The sequence below is a fragment of the Calidris pugnax genome, unplaced genomic scaffold, assembly GCF_001431845.1.
Source record: "Calidris pugnax isolate Ruff unplaced genomic scaffold, ASM143184v1 scaffold219, whole genome shotgun sequence".
Classification (NCBI taxonomy): Eukaryota; Metazoa; Chordata; class Aves; order Charadriiformes; family Scolopacidae; genus Calidris; species Calidris pugnax.
In genome coordinates, this window is record NW_015094507.1 from 3,176,078 (window position 1) to 3,192,872 (window position 16,795).

At 44.3% G+C, this 16,795-nt stretch overlaps 2 protein-coding genes across 5 annotated transcripts in view; both read left to right on the top strand.

Moving 5' to 3' along the window:
- Positions 1-11,338, top strand: part of GPCPD1 (glycerophosphocholine phosphodiesterase 1) — a 48,487-nt gene extending 37,149 nt beyond the window's left edge. For 2 of the 3 annotated variants that reach the window (XM_014964549.1, XM_014964548.1), the window contains 6 exons: positions 218-279; positions 656-721; positions 1,393-1,529; positions 2,716-2,851; positions 3,170-3,330; positions 9,589-11,338. In XM_014964549.1, the coding sequence (XP_014820035.1) occupies positions 218-279; positions 656-721; positions 1,393-1,529; positions 2,716-2,851; positions 3,170-3,330; positions 9,589-9,793 (767 nt within the window). In that variant the 3' untranslated portion in view covers positions 9,794-11,338. Of the gene's footprint in view, positions 1-217; positions 280-655; positions 722-1,392; positions 1,530-2,715; positions 2,852-3,169; positions 3,331-5,881; positions 5,983-9,588 lie in introns of all 3 variants that reach the window. The other variant, XM_014964550.1, reaches the window with a different exon arrangement.
- Positions 11,339-14,557: 3,219 nt separating this feature from the next.
- Positions 14,558-16,795, top strand: part of THUMPD2 (THUMP domain containing 2) — a 15,087-nt gene continuing 12,849 nt past the window's right edge. For both annotated transcript variants that reach the window (XM_014964551.1, XM_014964552.1), the window contains exons 1-2: positions 14,558-14,653; positions 16,363-16,495. In XM_014964551.1, the coding sequence (XP_014820037.1) occupies positions 14,558-14,653; positions 16,363-16,495 (229 nt within the window). The remainder of the gene's footprint in view (positions 14,654-16,362; positions 16,496-16,795) is intronic.

Sequence of the window (16,795 nt, forward strand, 5' to 3'; positions counted from 1 at the left end):
TTTTTAACAAGGGTCAAAAAATCTTCCCAGTGGCAAACCAGGAATCACCACCACCGTTGTTGGAGCACGTCAGCGACAGAGGGAAGGCTTAGGAAATCAAAGGATAGACCAGATTCCGTTCCTCGCTCTTAAAGGCCTTATGTTGAGCCAGTCTCCTTTTGCTGTGATTAGCAGTGCTGCTATTTATTGTGACTTGGTATTTTGTATTTCTTTTCAGCATCATTTAAAGAAGAAGAAAATTCTGCTTTTGAGACGCAGCCGTTTCCTTCTCTGCAAAGAGTAAGCAGTGAATACAGAGCAATAGACATGATGATTGTAGAACATGAAAATGTGCATTTTTCTCTCAGCTTTGCACATGTACCAAGGGATATTCATTTTTGGTTTCAGGCCCGAGTTACCAATGCTGGAAGTGAGAACAAGGGCTTTGTTGTCGGCCACTGGAGCTTTTTCAGTGCTTAAAACTAGTAGTAACTTTAAACTGAAGTAGAAGAAGAACAAGAATACATCTTGTGTTAAATATTAACATCTTAGGGGTTTTATTCTACTGTTAGATGCCATTGGCATTAAACTCTAGTGTATTCTCCCAGTAATGACCCTCAGAGTACTGAGTTGTCCTTCCTGGCTGTGGGGTCTCTTCATAACGGAATTTTTTCAGGTCCTGGAGTCTGTTTCTGAAGATGTTGGGTTCAACATAGAAATAAAGTGGATCTGCCAACAAAGGGTAAGTAAGTGGAGATGTGATTTACTTTGATACTTTGCCATTTTCATGGCTAAAGATGTCATTTGACGTGGCAATTTATAAGCTACAAAGGCATAATTTAGGTTGTTTTTTTATGTCAGCCTTTTGTTTTATTATATCCCGGTGTCTTTAAAGCCGGGAGTATAATAGCACGGCTGTAACAAATGAACAAACTTAATCTTAAAATTGATAAGAAGTATTTGTGGGATGGAGCTCATAGTGCAGCTCAGCCTGCTTTAGTAGAAGACACTGTTTGAAGGCAGCGTCTCACTCCACGTGGGAAGAGCAACAAGGTGTTCAGCCTCTCCTGGCTCCTGCAGGAGCAGCTACAGCGCGGTGTGGGAACACAGGCTTTTAGTGATCTTTCCTGGAATTGCTTTGTGTTTTCAAAATTAGAAAAGGCTTCATAAAAACTCTCTCCTCGGAGGGGAAAATTGTGAATTTTTTTCAGCGAATCTTACTGCCGTTAAATTCCGCTGCAGCTCACAGACTGACCGTCCTGTGCCCAGCCTTCAGGAGGCTGAAGGAGTGACTTCTGTATTCAGACTTTGAATTCTCCTTTTACTCAGGTTGAATGAGAGACCGCTGCTTGTTAAAATAATTTTAATAAGCTTTAATTTAAATGGATGAAACTTGTCCTTTCTTTTTTCTAGGATGGACAGTGGGATGGCAACTTGTCAACTTACTTCGACATGAACCTCTTTCTAGATATTATTCTAAAAACCGTTTTGATGAATGCTGGAAGGAGAAGAATTGTCTTTTCTTCTTTTAATGCAGATATTTGTACAATGTAAGTTAAGAAGAGATAATGCATTTTTTCTTTTTGTTTTTATTTGGTGAAATTTACTTTGGACATAAGAATACCCAACAGGAAACAAATAACACAGGTTTTGATCACACCTAAACCTTGGGTCCCAAAATAGCTGGGGATTCAAATAGACCACTTTGCCGTCTAAGCTGTTTCAAAAATAGAATAGGAGAATAAAGTCAAAGTAGGTATTTCTGTAAAGTGCCTTCCTGAATGCTACAGGCTTTCTTGACACATGAAAAAGGGCCAAGATTTTTTTGGTATCATAAAGTCTCTTTCAGTCATACTTGAGGGATACACAAGCCTAACTTAGACACAAAATCACAGGTTTTTCACTGCATCTGCTTTTTAAAAAGGACAGCAAATGGAACAGCTTTGGATTCCCTGTGTTTGGATTTTTAGGGAGTTTTGGTGGGATTTTTTGTTGGGTTTTTTTGGGGTGTGTGTTGGGGGTTGGTGGGGGTTTTTTGTTAAGTAATTTGCTTTCCTCTTGTGGATCGTCATATTGAAGGTATTGGGGCACAGGAAAAGCGTAGGAGTTGAGCTGGGGAACAAACAGTTGGGATACATAAAATCCTATAGCATATTGTTAGTTCTTGTACCAAGAAGTGATTTAGCACTGTCAATGAAAGGCTTTATGGAAATCTCCTTTGGAAGAGTGCACTGATGAAATGCCATTGAAGGGCAAATGGGCAGAGCAAAACCAGATCAAGGTACTGATGAAAGGGTTAGGAAGCAAGTGGGTAAGAGCGTGCAACGGGCTTCCATCTGCTGTTATTTCATACCCTTGTACTGGTCTCTACCTCGGAAAATCCCTGAATATTGACCACGTTTAGAAATTCTTGTCATGAATCTTCATTTTACTCTAACATGCAGTTAAGAAGCAAATTACAGAATTGATCAGTCTTTGAGGGTTTTATATAAACGCTTTGAGGGCGTGGATCTGAGTGGAGCTTGAAGTCTGGCTTCCCTTAAACTGTGTGTTAGTTTCCAATAGTGGCAGAAGGAGGAGTTGCATGGCGTTATACTAAACTGGTACCACCTCGTTGCCCCAGTTAGGAACTGGAGGAACATCCAGTAAAGAGCTTAATTCTCCTCAAATAGTGAGATTGAATTCCCCTGCTTTTTAACACATTTGCTACTTTTGAACTTTTTTTTTTCCAAACAGGGTTCGGCATAAGCAAAACAAGTATCCTGTGCTATTTCTCACCCAAGGAGAATCTAAACTCTATCCAGAACTTATGGATCTTAGATCCCGTACGACTCCAATTGCCATCACTTTTGCACAGTTTGAGAACTTGCTGGTAAGCTGACACCTTCCGCTATCGCTCTGCAGGAAAATGAAACTCAATTATTACTCCTTGTTGTAAATCTATCGGTTTTGACGCTAACGCTTAAAATTACAACGGAGCCTCATAAAAGAAATACACTAATATCTGGCACCTGCCAAAATAATGTCCTTTGTTTCTAAAGCCTGTTTAGTAAATAGTGCTATTAGTAAACTCTTTAAATGTATTAAATTATTTTTATTATTACAGATGAAACTGTCAAAAGATTGAACAAACCTGATGGGAGTGTGTTTCAGAAACATGGATTTTAACAGAAGTTTTTTTGTATTTCAGGGAATTAATGTGCACTCTGAAGACCTGCTGAGGAATCCATCATTTATTAAAAGGGCCAAATCTAAAGGCCTAGTTATTTTTTCGTGGGGTGATGATGCAAATGACCCAGATAACAGGAAGAAGTTGAGAGAATATGGTGTTCATGGGCTAATATATGACAGGTACTTAATTTTGTTTATAGAACCATAGTTTCTCAGCTTTATTATACCCTGATTCTTGTGAAATTTCATGTTGCTTTTTTGCTTTAGTGGGTGCAGAATGTCTTCCTTTTGTATCACAGGTAGCCCATAAACCCAGCTCAAGAACAAGACTAACACTAATCCCTACTCTTTCAGCTGTGTATATAAAGCAAAATAACTTTTGTCTCTCCTGAGGTTAACAGAAATATAATTTGATTCTCTAAAGAACTAGTGCATGGCATACACTTTTAACATTCTATTAACATTCCTGATGATAATGTGTCCGTGGTGTGATGAGGACAGTGTTATTTAACTCTTTGGCTAGAAAGCTGAGGATTTCACATTTAGTTATGAAAACGGTTAACACAATTTGAACGAATGACTTAATATTTTGCTGACGTTCTGTTGTGTTTTTAAAAAGCTGTGAGTTCATCAGCGAGTGATTCTCAGGGCAAGCTGCCAAGTTAGTCACTTCAGGAAGTAGTTATTATATCCACACAATTCAGGTGGACATCATCACCGTGGTGAATCTTTGAACAAAAGTTAGTTCCTTACAAAACCCAAAAGTTTTAGATCTTTTAACATACAAGACGTGAAAATCATTATTGCAAGATGATGATTAATTTGGGAAGCTGTATTGAATTAAAACTTCTGATGGAATTTTTAATTAATTACAAAGAATTTGTCATTGGGAAAGCATTAAGTGCAACTGAAGTGTCAGATTATAGAAGACTTTCAATATTGAGAGTCCTTCCAGAGTGGTGGGTCCAGTGTTTCTCTGGTTTGCTGGAGGTCTCCCTTCATGGTACAGAAGGTCTCCGTCTTTTCAGTGGCAGTAAAAAGGAATAAAAGACTTTTACATTGGGGATCAGCTTCAGACTGAAGTAATTGAGACATGAGTCCCCTTTCTGCCTGATACATCAGTGCTGCATGTTGTACCTCTCCTGAGACTGGGGACGGGGCCGCTGTGGCAGGTGACAGATGTCTCTGGGGCAGTACCGCAGCCAGAAGGGCGCTGCGGCGCGGTCCCTGAGCGCTGGGATGGGAGGGGATCCTGTGGTGTGCGTAGCTGAAGTGATGATAAACTCTTGCTCTATAGACCAGGGGGGTGTGTTTTAATCAAATACGGCTGCGTGAAGTGTTCTTGTGAAATGTCTGTTCACTGTCTGCTAATCCTGCTTAATGCTACTTAAATAACGTGGCAATAATTTCTGTCAAGGCTGCAAGTCTCTGAGGTGTCATCTCACATTCCCTTTTGTAGTGCTGGGTGCATTTTCAGTTGCAGTATGGCAGCAGAACGCTTTCAGCCTCACCTTTGGATGAGTAACCCATTCATTGGAACTGCTTGTGGGCTGAATTCCTTTGGGGCTTTAACTGAACAAAACATTCCTACCCTTCCTGCACTATTTAGACCATCTAGATTCTCAATAGTATTCACCTCTCCTCTCAACGCCTGCCCCCTGTCTCTTCCACACTGTTGACATCCTTCCACTTCGAGAGGAAACCCAAAATTAATATAAATTCCAAAGCTTTTTTAAAAAAACAGTAGTTCACTTGTGCTTTTTTTTATTTCTTTATCAAGTTACAAATTTCAGTTGAGTAGCAAATAATTACCTCGTCTCAATGTAATTGTTGCAGGTTCCTCAACTTCAATTTCTAAACATTGACCATTTTTACTATTTTTTTTCTGTAGCCCACACCAAATATTGGAATGTTCCTTTACAATTCCTAATTATATTTAAAAATTTACTACTTGTCTTAATAGAATTAAAGTTAATCTTAATATAAGTTCCTTAGAAGGAATATGACGCTTCCTGCAAATTCCATCAGGTATCTCAAGCGGGACATTTCCAAATGCCTGCGAGTCCTGGATGGTAGGTCTCAGTGTAAGACCTGGCACCAGGTGTTTCCATCCACAGCTGGGTGAAGAGACAGTTTTATTTTCAAGTCAGTTGAGAGTAGGAAGTTAAGAGCAAGAGTTTAAATTGTCAAAAGTTTAAATGGGTATGGTGTGAGCATCTGTATTGTGTGCCATTTGAAGTTTAGATAAATTCAAAACTGCTGCTGTGAAGCAGAACTCCAGTGGAGAGAGAGGTGTGTGCCTGGTTCAAGGTCGAGGAATAAGCAGGGACTGCAGGAACCTGTTTGTGAGCGTGAAGCCTGGTTACGCTACGGTTGCATCTTCAAATTCCAGGATATTTCCGGGGATGAATCAAGTCGTGCTTCTTCCACAGCTTCTGCAGAATTTTGTTTCTACAGATGTAGGGTCAAATCCAGATACTTACCAAAAATTGCTGTGCCTGGTGTTTTGAGTTGCTATTTACCAGACCTCTACTTAAACTGTCTTCAGTGGTTTTTTTTTAATCTGAATAAGCTCGGAAGTTAATACAGAAATTTTAGTGAATTTTAGGTTGCTTGGATACGGCCCTGAGTCTTTGTTACTGCATGCGGTAATTATTTCAAAGACTGTGAACTGTCTGAGTAGAGATGATTTCTATAAGCTATTTTTTCCGAACTTTAATCATCCATGTAGAATTGAGCAAAACATTGTAGCCGGTTGTGAAGATGGCAGAAAAACTGTGTCCTGAATACCCAAACTTGCTGATACCAAGTGTCGGGCAAAAAAATACGCAGGTAGGGGGTCTGCCTTTGTTTTGCATGGAGAAAGAGTGCAAGGCTGAATCTGGCAAGCTTATAAATGCCAACGCTATTAAAAGCACGATCTCACTGAGGCAGGGGAAAGAATCTTTTTTTTTTTTCTTTTTTTTTTTTCCCCAGTCCTTTCTCCACTTGGGCTGCAGATGATTACACACACCCAAAGTCATTCAACCAAATGAATCGTCTAGTGCGGTTACCGGGACAATATTCTGGGTTTTTTCTGGTGTTCAACTAGCTTTCATCCTGGCATCTAAAAAAGCCAAACTACTTGAGTAGTTTGTGCAGAAAAAGTGTGCCACCTCTGCCTCCGGGCTTCTCCCTGGGCCCTAATCCAGAAAAGTATGCGTGACTGGGTATCTTCTGTTCACACAGAAAACTAAATCTCATGCTTAAAATGCTTTATTAGTTCGGTGTCTATTTTATTTAGAGAATAAACTTTAGCCTATTCCAGTGAAGTTCTCTGGATTGGCAAAAATTATAAATTCTAAAGTAGGATTTGGGAGGTGATTCATCTGTTATTTTTCTCCTGGATAAGCTTTGTAAACAGGCCAGGAAATAATTCTGTGTTTGAATGTACATGACTCAGTGAGAACAATGCAGTCTTAGGTTTTTACACTGGTTGGCTGGGTGTCCAATACCAATGTGGAGATGGGGTGGGTGCTAAATTACACTTGCATTATCTTTTTTTTTTTATTTATTCACTTTACGCGGTCTGAGTTCTGTTTGAATAATACACACAGCTGCATGAAAATATTAAATTGGTAATCCTCAAATACTTTTCCTGAAAGCTTTTCCGTGAGAACCTTAAAGTGTGTTTGTCTCCTCTCTAAACACCCCAGCTCCTTAGGGCTGCGTTGGGCTCGTGGCTCCTTACGGTTGCGCTTGCAGGCTCCAGAAAAAAGCACTACGCTCTATTAGCGGCTTCCCAAAACTAACACACATTTAGCTGGCAATAAAGGCAAAAGCATTCAAAAGACTTCTCAAAACTAGAAGACTATCTAAGTCTGTGCCGTTTTATTTGCCTGAAACGGAATGTTAGTTAAGTAAATAACAGCATGCATATATGTAGGAAGTTAACTAGTATTGATTTATAATTTAATCTCCTCGCTGGTTGAATGAAGATGTTACACAACGGCAATCTAAGTCCTGTTTTGCAAATGGCAAAGTACACTCAAGTTTACCTTGATGTGAAGAAAAACAAAAAGTTTCAATCAAAAGCTTCAGAAAATCTTTTTTAATGCGGAACCAGTATTCTGGTGCTGCTGCCTGAGACTGGCTGGCTCTATGTGTTTTCAGAGGTTGCAAAAACAGGCACAAAGCACATCAGTTCTGTGCCCACTGCAGAACCCCGCCATTTCCTGCAAAGCTGCTTGTAGAAAGTGCTAATTTAAAGTAATACAGAAGGACTTCCCAATCCTCTGCAAGGCTTGCTTGTGAATAGGAAGTCAAATGGAGGAACTTCTGTGCGTAGTTACTTATAAAAAAAATTGTCCTGTTGAAGAGTGAGGGATAGGGAGATGAGAGTTTATTCCTTGTTCTGATATGTGAGGTTAGAAGTGGTTCATACCACAAGTCCTGGAACCATGCTCTGGTTTTGCCAACTGCTGGTGTACTTTTGTGGAGCCAAACGAAAGTGGGGACAAGAAATCCTGAGGTATGAGAACAGCTGTGCCTCAAACAGTCTGCTCTACTTTCGGTTTAGAAGAGTCAGGGTGTACCTACTGGAGCGGACTGGTTCCAGTGCACGGGCTGAGAGGAGCTTGGAGGGCTGGACCTGTCAAAATCTCAACTGAAAAGAATTGAACATGAAGGAAGAGTTAGAGAATTCCTCTAGTAATCTCTGGAGGAACTGTAAAGAACTAATAAAATGACTGTAAAGAACTAATAAAATGACTGCCAGAAGCTGCCTAGAAACACGCTTAGCCATGTTTGAGGAACCAGGAGCTCAGAAACATGCCTTTGCTCTTCTAGTGGTGAGAAGAAGGACTGGACATTCACCGAAGGCGTGCTGCTGTACAGGCTGGCTGCTCTTTCCAGTGCTTTGTCCTGAGTACAAAGAGAAATTTCTAACGTCTGAGCCTACTTAACTGGGGAAAGCACAGGCTGTAGCTGCATCCTGGGAGGGAGGAAGGAAGGCTGAGCTTTTATGTTGCAGAGAGCTTCTAGTAGGCAATTTTGGGTCATATCTTAGGCCCGTGTTGGATTGTAGGTGCTGTGCAAGTAATTTAACTGCTGTGCCTTCTGCTGGTATTGCATAAAACTGGAAAGCATTTGTCCTCACTTCCAGGAGTTTTGTTACAGAAACTATCTTTGCTCGTAGTGTAGGGAACGTCGTCCATATCTCTATTTCCTGCAGAAGTGTTTCCTCATTTGAATCCTATTTACTCTTTGAGCTGCATATTATTTTTGATGTCTTGGACTTGCCAACAGTTGTGTTGCCAGGGTAAACGGGCTCCTGGCACTGTATCACGTAGCGCTCCCTTCTTTGGGTTGTGGCATTGTGTTCCTTTCAGACACACTGGAAATCCTGGTATGAAAGAGGAAAGGATAATGCAATAAAACCAAATCACTTTCTTGAGGGAATCATAAGTGAAAGTATGAATATTCATAAGAGATGACTTAAGGGAGAAGCTACAGTAATTTCTTCCCGAAGTTTTCATTCAAGGGAGATAAACCTGGAGACCTGCAATACCCAAACCTGTGTATGCTCAATAGCTACAAGTGAGGGGAGCTGGATGCCAGGATTTAAATTTGGAATGTAAATAACATACTGCTGCGAGAAATTAGAGTTGTGAGATCAGAATATTGCTACAGTAAGTCTTGCACCAAAGTTGGGTTACAGGAACATGAATGCTTTTGCTTTATAATGAATTACACCACAACAGTATTTGAGTTATGCTCAGTGCCTACACTGTCAAACTCAAAATGTCTTTTGGATTTGGAGAATCTGGTACAATGGTGACAATTTGAATCCTGCAGCCTTGTTTACATAAGTTGGAACAAGAAAGTGAAAAGATGATACACTGTTTAAAATAGTGTGGATGGTAAAATTTGCATTAGGTATGAATAAAGATCAGATTTTCTGGGTTTTTTCACTCTTCACCTAATATTGTAATGGTAACTTTTTAAAAAAAAAAAGTTCTAATTGGAGGGTGGTGGTGAAATACTTGAAAACAGTAAGTATAAGCTCCCATCAGTATTACATACAAGTACTGTATCACAATCTGTTCAAATAATCTCTCTGGAATTTCTTAAGCTTTTAAGTTTGAAGCCTGGAACTCTACTGCTTAGTGCTGCCTGTAAAATCACATTTTTCATGAAAGTAGGTGAGGGAAATGCCAGTGGGTAGCTTTTTAGTATATCCAATGAAGCATTAACCATTGCATAGAAGGAATACTATGTTATATTAGAAGATGAGTGGTGAAACTTAGGGTGCTAACCTTGAGCATACTGTTTTTATAGACTTGCTGATACCTAATTTTATTCTAGTAGGGAAAAAACCCTAGTTGCTTTATCTGGTCTACGCTTCTGTGAGCTGTTGGGTTATACTGATCAGTGTTTTCTCTTTTCTCGTTTATTCAGGATATATGACTCGAATCCTGAACAACCAAATATATTCCAGGTGGAGCAGCTGGAACGTCTCAAGAAAGAGTTACCAGAGCTGAAAAGCTGTGTGTGTCCCACAGTCAGCCACTTTAAATCCATATCTCCCTGTAAATGTCATCATAGTTGCCTGGAAGAGAAAGCTGTAGATAACTTGAAGAGTGTTCAAATGCAAAAGGACTGATTCTAGGCAGGATGCTGGTTTGTATCTGTTTAACTGTCACCGTTGGAACAGTGCTGTCTATGCCTTCAGGTTTGGTTGGTTTGGTTTGAAGTCCCCAAATAGCAATAACTGTGTTCCTCCTTTCTGACAGGACTCATTAAAATGTCAGACAACATTAAGATATTGAGCCAGCTGTAGCTATTATTCCAGTTTACATATACAGTTTTAACTTTCTCCTATAATCAAGTCCCAAATCTTGAAAAAGAAAATTAACACTAAGCGTGTGTTTTAAAAATAATTAAAAAAAAAAAAAAGGCAGTCTGAGGAGTGGAAGTTCAGAAACTAAATTGTAGGGAAATTACAATGATCTGATATGCTGAAAAATTTTGGCTTTGATTTTACTTTGTCAGCCTGTATCTGGCAACAGGAAACTAAGAGTGATTGTAAGATACATATAATTACATCTGGCCTGAATAAATTGGTACCTCACATATATGTATTTGCACTGATAGATCCACCTGTACAAAGCTTTGTGCCATTAGAAAATACCTATATATTTTTAAGTAATCTGCAATGCATATTAATCCATTTTTCCCACTTCACTGGGCCATTATTTCCTGACTTGCCAATCCATCGGTACAGTGTCTGTGTACAGCAATCAAGGGTGAACCACAAGTATAACTTTCTTTTCCTTCATTATCTCGTACAGGCCTGCTAAACTTTAGAAACGTTGCAAACAATTTGAACAGAGGTACAGAAACATCGTCAGTGGTTGGGAAACTTTTTTGCACAGTAACCTTAAACAAACATGTGACATGCACAACCTCTACAAAATGCATGCTTTAGTTATTAAGCATGAAATTTTAGGTGTTTGCTGAGGTCCTTGCATCCTTACGGTGCTAGTTATGTGTGACAGGTGCAAGGACTAACTCAACTACTTAGTCCTCTTTGCCTAAAACCACAAGCCTATTTTTGAAGAAAAGGCTAGACCATACGTGGTTTGTCTTATTTACATCATACAAGCTACTGGCTTTTGTATTTTGCAGGATTTTTTTTTTTTTCCTCAAGAGCAAGAATCAGAAATGTACTGAATTCAGCTTAGGGGTGTTCTGTTGGCTGGTATCTACCCTCTGTAATTTATTACAAAGTCATAGTTTAGAGTTCTTAGTAGATAGGTATGCATGTTCTTTTTCCTCCTGAAGTTGCAGGTCATGCCAACACAACGGCTGTAACTTTCTACTGAAGTGTTAATGTATAATAAGAATGGGAAATATTTATTTTTTTTCTCTTGTAAATTGACAATGAAAACAATAGCGTGTACTATATTCTTTATATACAGTCATTGCTACATAGACCCGATTGTACAAAGAGTTAAAGCCATTGCAAATAAGTGCTTGAGCCTGCACCGCTGAGCAGTTTGGAACAAACAGCTTGTTTCAACTTGCCTTGTGCATTTTAGTATTTAAAGTTTGTTTGTCCTGCACAAACAGCACAGTAATGATTAGGTATCTGGAAACCGTCTTTTATTTAAGAAAAAAAAAAAAATTAAACCAAAATTTGAAAGTGTGTGTGTGAACTGTGTTTTTGGGAGGGAGGGAGCACTGAACCTTATTATTGACATCAGGAGTCTGTGGCTGTTATCTGACACGGCAAGTCTGCATTCCTCGCCTCTGCCATTAATTCTTAATTTAATTTTTTTTCTTCATTTGTGTACTTGGTGGGGTTCTTTTGATAGGTCTTGAGGGCTTTGCCACCTGATGTGCAACCCCCACCAGAGTTACACGTCGCTGCTCCTGAGCAGTGGGTTCACAGGGACGTTGAACACGGCAGCGATTTTGTGTGCAGGTGGTTTAAAAGAAGCGTTCCCTCGGATGAGTCACGGTGTGATGCTGAGAAGGGCTTGGCACCCTTAAAAATTTGTTTCCCAACCCTCAGATACTCAGAGAATAGCATTTGTGTATTCTGTTTTTCTGGGGTGGGGTGTGGAAATAAATATGCCTGCTGTGGTGATGACTTCACAAGATGTTTTTTAGCAGCATTACAATTTTTATGTATTGTTGCCCTCTCCTATTTATGAGCAGGTAAGTAGTAACCTGAGCAGGCTTTTAACAATCTCTGCTTCGAGCTGAGCTGGCAGCTCTGGCTGCTCTGCCACGGCCACCAGGGCTGTGTCCCCAGCAGGGACACAGGGAACCCAAGAGCAGGCTTGGGAGGGACTGGTGGGGGGAGTTATGTTCAACTAACACCCTACCTCTTGAGGGAACCTTTATTTTCCACTGAGTTTGATGGGTTTGGGTAGCTTTCTTCAGATAAAGACATAAAGCTCACAATTTAAATAACCTAAGTTGGTGGCTGCTTCGAGCAGGTGTTGTCCTTGACTACTTGCATTGCAGGTGGACTCCCGTTCTTCCTCAGTTGCTCATGCTGCAGGATGCTCTGCTGGTCCACGGGTGGCCTAGAGTCCATCTCCAGAGGAATAAAAATACCTGGCTGGCTGAGGGAATGGAATCGAGACAGTATTCTTAAGTCTGAGTCTGGCTGGTTTGGATCCTGCCACCTCTGACTTTTGAGGGCTTGTTGGAGACCAGTGTGGTCTGGAGCACAGATGGCTATCACAGGGGTTGGAAGGGCCTTTCGGAGATCACATAGTTTGGTAGGGTCACCCAGAGCAGGTTGGACAGGAGTGCATCCAGGTGTGTTTGAGTATCTCCAGGGAAGGAGACCCCACACCTTCTCTGGGCAACCTGTTCCAGGGCTCTGCCACCCTCCCAGGAAAGAAGTTTTTCCCCATGTTCAGATGGAATTTCCTGTGTTCCAGTTTGTGCCCATTGCCCCTTGTCCTGTCACTGGGCACCACTGTGAAGAGTCTGTCCCAATCCTCTTCACACCTGCCCAATAGCTATTGCTGAGCATTGATGAGGTCCCCTCTGTCTGCTCTGCTCCAGGCTGAACAGCCCCAGCTCTCTCACCCTTTCCTCAGCAGAGAGATGCTCCAGTCCCTCATCATCTTTGTATTCTCTGCTGTCCCCTCTCCAGCAGTTTCCTGTCCTTGAACCTGGAAGCCCAGAACTGGACCCAGTGCTCCAGATGGGGCCTCCCCAGGGCAGAGCAGAAGGGGAGGATGACCTCTCTCCATCTGCTGGCCACATTCTTTTTAATGCACCCCAGGAGACCATTGGCCTTCTTGGCCACAAGGGCACGTTGCTGGCTCCTGGGCAACCTGTTGCCCACCAGCTCTCCCAGGTCCCTCTCTGCAGAGCTTCTTTCCAGCAGATCAGCCCCCAACCTGTGCTGGTGCATGGTGTTATTCCTCCCCAGGTGCAGGACCCTACACTTGCCCTTGTTGAACTTCATAAGGTTCCTTTGTGCCCCGCTCTCCAGCCTGTCCAGGTCTCGCTGAATAGCAACTCAGCCTTCTGGTGTCAGCCCCCCCTTCCCAGTTTTCTGTTATCAGCAAGCTTGCTGAGGGTACACTGTCCCCTCATCCAGGTCCTTGATGACTATATTGGACAAGACTGGACCTGGTACTGACCCCCGGGCAACACCACTTGTTACAGACCTCCAACCAGCAACTCAGCCTTCTGGTGTCAGCCCCCCCTTCCCAGTTTTCTGTTATCAGCAAGCTTGCTGAGGGTACACTGTCCCCTCATCCAGGTCCTTGATGACTATATTGGACAAGACTGGACCTGGTACTGACCCCCGGGCAACACCACTTGTTACAGACCTCCAACCGGACTCTGCGCCACTGATCCCAACCCTCTGAGCTCTGCCACTCAGCCAGCTCTCCATCCACCTCACTGTTCTCTCATCTAACCTGCACTTCCCAAGCTGACCTATGAAGATGTTACGGGAGATTGTGTCAACTGCCTTGCTGAAGTCAAGTCCACTGCTCTCCCCTCATCCACCCAGCCAGTCATGCCATCATAGAAGGCTATTAGGTTGCTCAAGCATGGTTTCCCCTTAGTGAAGCCATGTTGACCACTCCCGATAACCTTCTTTTCCTCTACACGCTTAGAGATGACATCCAGGACAGGCTGTTCCATCATCTTTCCAGGGATGGAGGTGAGGCTGACCGGCTTCTAGTTTCCTGGAACTTATTCCTTGCCCTTTTTGGAGAGTGGTGGGATGCTGGCTTTCCTCCGGCCCTCAGGCACCTCTCCTGTTCTCCACGACTTTTCAAGTATGATGGGGAGCAGCTTCACAATACCATCTGCCAGTTCCCTCCATGCTTGCGGGTGCATCCCATCAGGGCCGATGGATCTGTGGCTGCTCCCATGGAGGCACAGCCACAGTTTTAATTAATCCAGAGGTGCCTCAGCCGTGGCGGGTGAGACACAACTTCACTTTTCCTGCTGTTGGAGGGTTTGCTTTTGGGCCCACCAGAAGCCCACCCTCCGGACTGACTCGGGAGACCTGTGTCACCTCACACTCTGGCTCTGTCCCCCGTAAGTGAGTGGGGAGAGGGGGGGGAGGAGAACCTCTCCCCGTACAACGGAGTAGTTTGGAGAAGAAAAGCTCCTTCAGCAGAGAAGGAGGCCTGTGCGGGGGAGCTGCTGGCGGGAACTCCTCTCGCCGCCGGCACCGACGGTCCCTCAGCTTCCCGCGGCGCTGACAATGGCATGGGGTGGCCGAGGGGTACCGGGAAGGCGAGCGAAAATCGGTCCCCCGGGTGTATAGAGACACCGGAGAGCAGCGGGGCGGGAGGGCCGGTCCCTGAGGGCGGGCTGAGGGCGGGCCAAGATGGCGGCGGGGGCCGGGCGGGGCGGTCCCTGAGGGCGGGCCAAGATGGCGGCGGGGGGCGGGCGGTACTTCTGCACGGCGGGCCGCGGCATGGAGCTCTTCTTGGCGCGGGAGGTGCGGGCGCGGCTCGGCGCCACGGAGGGGAGGGGGGAACGGAAGCCGGTACCCACTCGGGGCGGCCCGGCGCGGTCCGCATCGGCAGGGAACGTGGCCTAGTTGGCTTGGCGCCCCGGAGCCGCCTGCGTGAGGGGGAACCCGGCGGATCCGGTCTTGGAGGGACGGCTAGAGACCGTCTGCGGGCAGGGACATCTGCTGGCGCTGCCTTCCTCCTCGCCAAGGTGCTGCTGTCCCCCGTCAGGGCTCTTCACCCGGCGTTCAGAAACCAACCGACCCGCGGAGCTGAGGGATTTCACAGAGGCATGGGATGGTTCGGGTTGGAAGGGACCTTAAAGACCATCCGGTCCCACCCCCTGCCCTGGGCAGGGACACCTCCCACCAGACCAGGTTGCTCCAAGCCCCCTCCAACCTGACCTTGAACCCCTCCAGGGATGGGGCAGCCACAGCTTCTCTGGGAAACCTGGGCCAGGCTCTCACCACCCTCACACCAAAGAAGTTCTTCCCCACATCTCAGCTCTATCTCCCCTCTTTCAGGGTCAAACCCCAAACCCTTCCCCCTCCTGCTAGGGCTCCCCTTCCTGATCCAGAACATAAGAACACAAGTTCCACCTAAACATGAGGAGGAACTTCTTTCCTGTGAGGGTGGCAGAGCCCTGGAAGAGGCTGCCCAGGGAGGTGGTGGAGTATCCTTCTCTGGAAACATTCAAACCCCACCTGGACACGTTCTTGTGCAACCTGCTCTGGGTGGACCTACTCTGGCAGGGGGTTGGACTAGATGATCTCCAGAGGTCCCTTCCAACCAGCTCTCCTGGAGCCCCTTGAGGGACTGGAAGGGGCTCCAAGGTCTCCCCGGAGCCTTCTCTTCTCCAGGCTGAACCCCCCAACTCTCTCAGCCCCCCCTCCCAGCAGAGGGGCTCCAGCCCTCCCAGCATCTCCAGGGCCTCCTCTGGCCCCGCTCCAACAGCTCCATGTCTTTCTGCTGTTGGTGGCCCCAGAGCTGGAGGCAGCACTGGGGGGTGTCTCCCCAGAGCGGAGCAGAGGGGCAGAATCCCCCCCGGCCCTGCTGGCCACGCTGCTGGGGATGCAGCCATTTGTTTTATTCCAATTTTTTGGTGTTTTTTTTTCAGTTATTTGTTTTATTGCAGTTCTGTGCAGAAAAGGGTGGTATGTGATCACTCACTAAGCCAGCGCGCCTGTTAGGAAACACATAAGGTCTTTTGTACAAAAGGGAAGGAAAATCACATCAGAATAGCTGGTTGGTCACTGGTAGCTCCATAACAAAAACTCAGTTGTACATGTCCTGATTTCTGTCTGGCTTGTTATACTAAGGTGGTCTTACATTTACATATAAATCTCCTCCTAGAGGTATGATTTTTAGTATTAAAATTATGTAAGGTAAGTAGAGGCTATACTATCCTAGGCTTCATCCTATCAGTTGCTGCGGGGTCACTGTTTTACCTTCTGTTCTGTTGGGACTCCACTTGGAACAATGGCTCGCTTCAAGATTAGATTATTTATGTTTATGGCCTCTTTGTTTTGGAGACTTTCTATTCCTATTGCAATGGTTTCGAGTAAGCCATCACATCATGGCCACTCGATTAAGTGGATTTTTAACTCTTTTTGACATCAAAAGGGGCGAGTGGGTGTGGGGGGCTGTGGGGCTGCTGGAAGTGCTCACCCCAAACACCCTCCCGCTTCGCGTTGGGTCAGTTTCTGTTTCCCCCCCCCCCAAGGTGGACTACATCACAGGAAAGGTCTTCTTCAGCACAGACGCGGAGGCAGGCGAGCTGAGGAAACTCAAGTCTGGAGAGAGGCTCTTTTTGCTGCTGAAGAAAGGTGCTCCACTGGCAGTTTCTGGAAATAAAGGTGCGGCACTGGCTCCTTCCCGTGGGAGTCCCCTCTGGGATACTCACAGCTGGGCGTGCAGAGATGAAGCCCAGCTCTAGTCCTACATATAAAGTTAATACTTCATTTACTAACGGCTGTAGTTCTAATTGGCAATAATAAATTCTGAAGTCTCTTTCACCCAGATACATTTTCGATGCTTGCTTAGTGCTGCAAACGGATTTAAAAATGTTTTTAAATAGATGTTTTACCAGCCTGTGTTCTGCTGGCACTGTACATGTATGTGCATGTGTAATACCCTCCCTCCTTCCCTCCTCCATC